We start from the raw sequence: 3,429 nt of genomic DNA, 5'->3' as shown, positions 1-3,429 counted from the left end.
AGAACAAGATCATATAAGTTGCAGAGTGTAACTGCACATATGCCAATATAATATATGTAAACTTCTATTGTCTTAGAAATGCAGAGAAGGAATGTAGTAATCCATATGATCATTACAAAGCAACAACTTTAATGCCATTTAATGCTTGTCCAAATGTTTACATCCTGGCTATAGTGTGCCTCACAGCTTCATTTAAGCCAATGGGTACCAAATTAGAAACTTAATTACAGTATTTGGACTTTGTTCAGTTGGAAAGAACATAAAAGGTAGCAAGAAATGGTATTCCAATATTTGAAAGCCTTCCTATCTAGCAGTACATTACAACTCAATTTTCTGCAACAGAGGCTGCAAAATATATAACAAGGGACAACAGCACTGAAAAATTATTCTTGTCATGGGTCTTTCTCACTGCTAGATGACTAAATCAAGACATTGGCTATGATTTACAGAACAAAAGAACACCAATGGCATTCAGGGATGCTTTTCTATAAAATCAGCTGATGTTATAGATTTTGGAGCATCTATAAATTGGGAAGGTTTTGACAGGGTTGTTTGTTAGACTGAATAAAACCATGATTGGTTAACTTGATGTTTGGATAAACATTGAAAAAATGCATTTGATGTTTGGCTTTACACATTTCTATTATGACTTTACAACTTTGCATATGTTACAAATTTTTTTCCAAGAAAACTTTCTCCATTATCGTATAATATTGCTCTGCTTCAGTACTTCTTAAAGGCACTTCCTTGATTTGCAGAATACACATTATATTTCTGATAACTGTTTATCTTCATTAAATTTTAGGGTAAATATTTCTTGCATATGAAGCAATCAGGACCTTGAGAACATCCAATTCAACATTTTTTTCAGTCTGTGTCAGTGTGCATACATTTTGTTTGTTAAAAAAAGCAAACATTAAACCTTTAATTTCCAGTGTTACTAATTTTATATGATATGTTGTAATTCGTTATCTAACTTTGAGAATATGGAGAACCAAAATAATGTATCTGAATTCATCTTGCTGGGACTCACTCAGGATCAAGAGTTGCAGAAAGTCTGCTTTGGTCTGTTTTTGATCTTCTACTTGACAATTCTGCTGGGGAACCTACTGATCATAGTCACAATCCAGAGCAGTCACCACCTGATTTCTCCAATGTATTTCTTTCTCAGTTACCTTTCCTTCATAGATATCTGTTACTCCTCTGTCACTGCTCCCAAACTGATAGCGGACTTCCTTGTGAAGAAGAAAACCATCTCTTTTGTTGGTTGCATAGCACAGCTTTTTGGGGTTCACTTTTTTGGTTGTACTGAAATTTTTCTTCTCACACTGATGGCCTATGATCGATACATTGCAATCTCCAAGCCTCTTCATTATAACACCATTATGAACAAGAGGGTCTGCAGTTGGATGGTGTCTATGTCATGGCTGGGTGGATTTGTACATTCAATGGTACAGACTCTCCTTACTACACAGCTGCCCTTCTGTGGGCCTAATGAAATTGACCACTATTTTTGTGATGTTCACCCATTATTGAAGTTAGCCTGTGCTGATACCTACATCATTGGACTTATTGTCATTGTCAACAGTGGCATGATTTCCCTCAGCTGTTTTCTTGTCCTGCTTGTTTCCTACGTTGTTATCCTACTCACAATCAGAACTCGTTCCTCTGGAGGCCGTCTCAAGGCTCTTTCCACCTGTGGCTCTCATATCACAGTTGTGATTCTGTTTTGTGGGCCCTGCATCTTCCTTTACTTGAGGCCTTCAACCACGTTCTCAGAGGACAAAAGTGTGGCTGTTTTCTATACTATTATAACTCCTATGCTCAATCCATTGATTTACACCTTGAGGAATGAGGAGGTAAAGGGTGCCATGAGAAAATTATGGAGAAAAAATGCAACTTTGGCTAGGAAATTAAAAGTGGATTTAAAAATATAATCTTGGTTTAATCACATGTCATATCAAAGATGCAGAAAAGTGTCAGATCTGGGTCTGTTGGAAAATAAACTTTTCTATCGTTAGTTAGGTTTCAGATAGAATTCATCTTTTCTTCTTGAAATAATAAGTGAAATGTCCAATTAGTATACCTTAAGTTTTAATGCTACATATAAAGGATATTTTCTCCTAAGATTCACAGCTAGGGAAAGAAAATTTGATTTCTTGTCCTGATAAACATTGAAAATTGTAACAGTTACATCTTGAGATTTAATATTTAGTTAAAAATAAATATTGCTACAACCTCATGTTGCTGTTACTGTGGTCTAGACAGAGGGGAAAATGTTTCTGAAAGGCTAATTTATTCTTTCCCTGCTGAAAGGTCTAATCTGGTAATCCAAGGAGCACTTTTGTGTGTGAACCACCTGAGAGATACCAAGATGCTGTATAAGTCTTAACTCAATCTGGTCACATTTGAATGCAATTGTTGTGTAGAATCATTTGCATCTGATGAAATCCATGCAGAAAATTAATTTTAAAAATACACAGCTTACCTGCCTAGCAGGAGATAGTCAAAGATTATGTCTGAATCCTGTTGGCAATAAATCTGTGTTCTCAAGCTTCAAAAGAAACACTAAAAATGGCACATTTTTCTTTCTAATTTCCTGATGTTTTCACTTTGCAAAAAATAAAGGAAAACCGGTGCCTGTGTTTTAATCGGTTGGAAAATTCCAAAGACTTTTTTTAAAAAAAAATGGCTTGGAATTTAGAGATGAGAGGGAGTATGTGCATCATAAAATATCAAGATGCAAATGCATGATGGTGGCATTTAATGATGACATCTTTGGTTGCCTGCTGATATTTTGGTGTCATTAGGATTTATTATGCATGTTGCTGCTTATCCATACTGAAAAAAATTAAAGAATTAATATAAAGACAACTAAACTAATAATAACAGGTAGAACAACCACCCTTTGAACTGACAATGAAGACATCCAAATGGTGATAACTTCTGCCTTTTATGATTTACATCAACAATAAAGGAGCAAGCAGTCAAGGAGCATATTCCAGACTAGCACTCAATAGAACACCTATGAAAGCCTTGGAAAGGGCAATCCATATGCAGTAATGGGTCTATATCTACAAAACCAGGATCACACAAGCCATGGTTATTCTCTATGATGTTCTATGAAAACAAGACAAAAATTATTTGTACCCCGCCTTTTATCATTTTTATAAATAATTCAAGGTGACGAATATAGCTAATATTCCTTCTTCCTCCTATTGCGATTTTTTGTGCACTTGGACAATCAGTGGATAGGAGTTTTGGCAACACAGAGGTTTTTTGGCAGAGAGAAGCCTAGATTAAGAGACTGTGAAGTCCTGAACTGGAATGGGGAAAGGGGAAGAAGTTCAGAGTAGTTACACCGTAGAATCTCCCATAATAATTATTTATTTATTTTTATTTATTCATTTGCCCAATACACAAATACAT

The 3,429-nt window shown here is 35.4% G+C and overlaps 1 protein-coding gene across 1 annotated transcript; it reads left to right on the top strand.

Annotated features, from left to right (window-relative positions):
• The first annotated feature begins 980 nt into the window (after positions 1 to 980).
• Positions 981 to 1,937, top strand: LOC139159199 (olfactory receptor 4S2-like). Its single transcript, XM_070736554.1, has one exon. The coding sequence runs from the start codon at positions 987 to 989 to the stop codon at positions 1,935 to 1,937; it is 951 nt and encodes a 316-aa protein (XP_070592655.1). The 5' UTR covers positions 981 to 986.
• The last annotated feature ends 1,492 nt before the right edge of the window (positions 1,938 to 3,429 follow it).

This window comes from Erythrolamprus reginae, chromosome 1 (assembly GCF_031021105.1).
Source record: "Erythrolamprus reginae isolate rEryReg1 chromosome 1, rEryReg1.hap1, whole genome shotgun sequence".
NCBI lineage: Eukaryota > Metazoa > Chordata > Lepidosauria > Squamata > Dipsadidae > Erythrolamprus > Erythrolamprus reginae.
The sequence above is the reverse complement of the archived record's forward strand: the minus strand, read 5'-3'. Positions and strand labels throughout refer to the sequence as shown.

Excerpts from the sequence above, each read along its gene's own strand:
- LOC139159199 (XM_070736554.1), top strand. The coding sequence starts at position 987 with ATGGAGAACCAAAATAATGTATCTGAATTCATCTTGCTGGGACTCACT.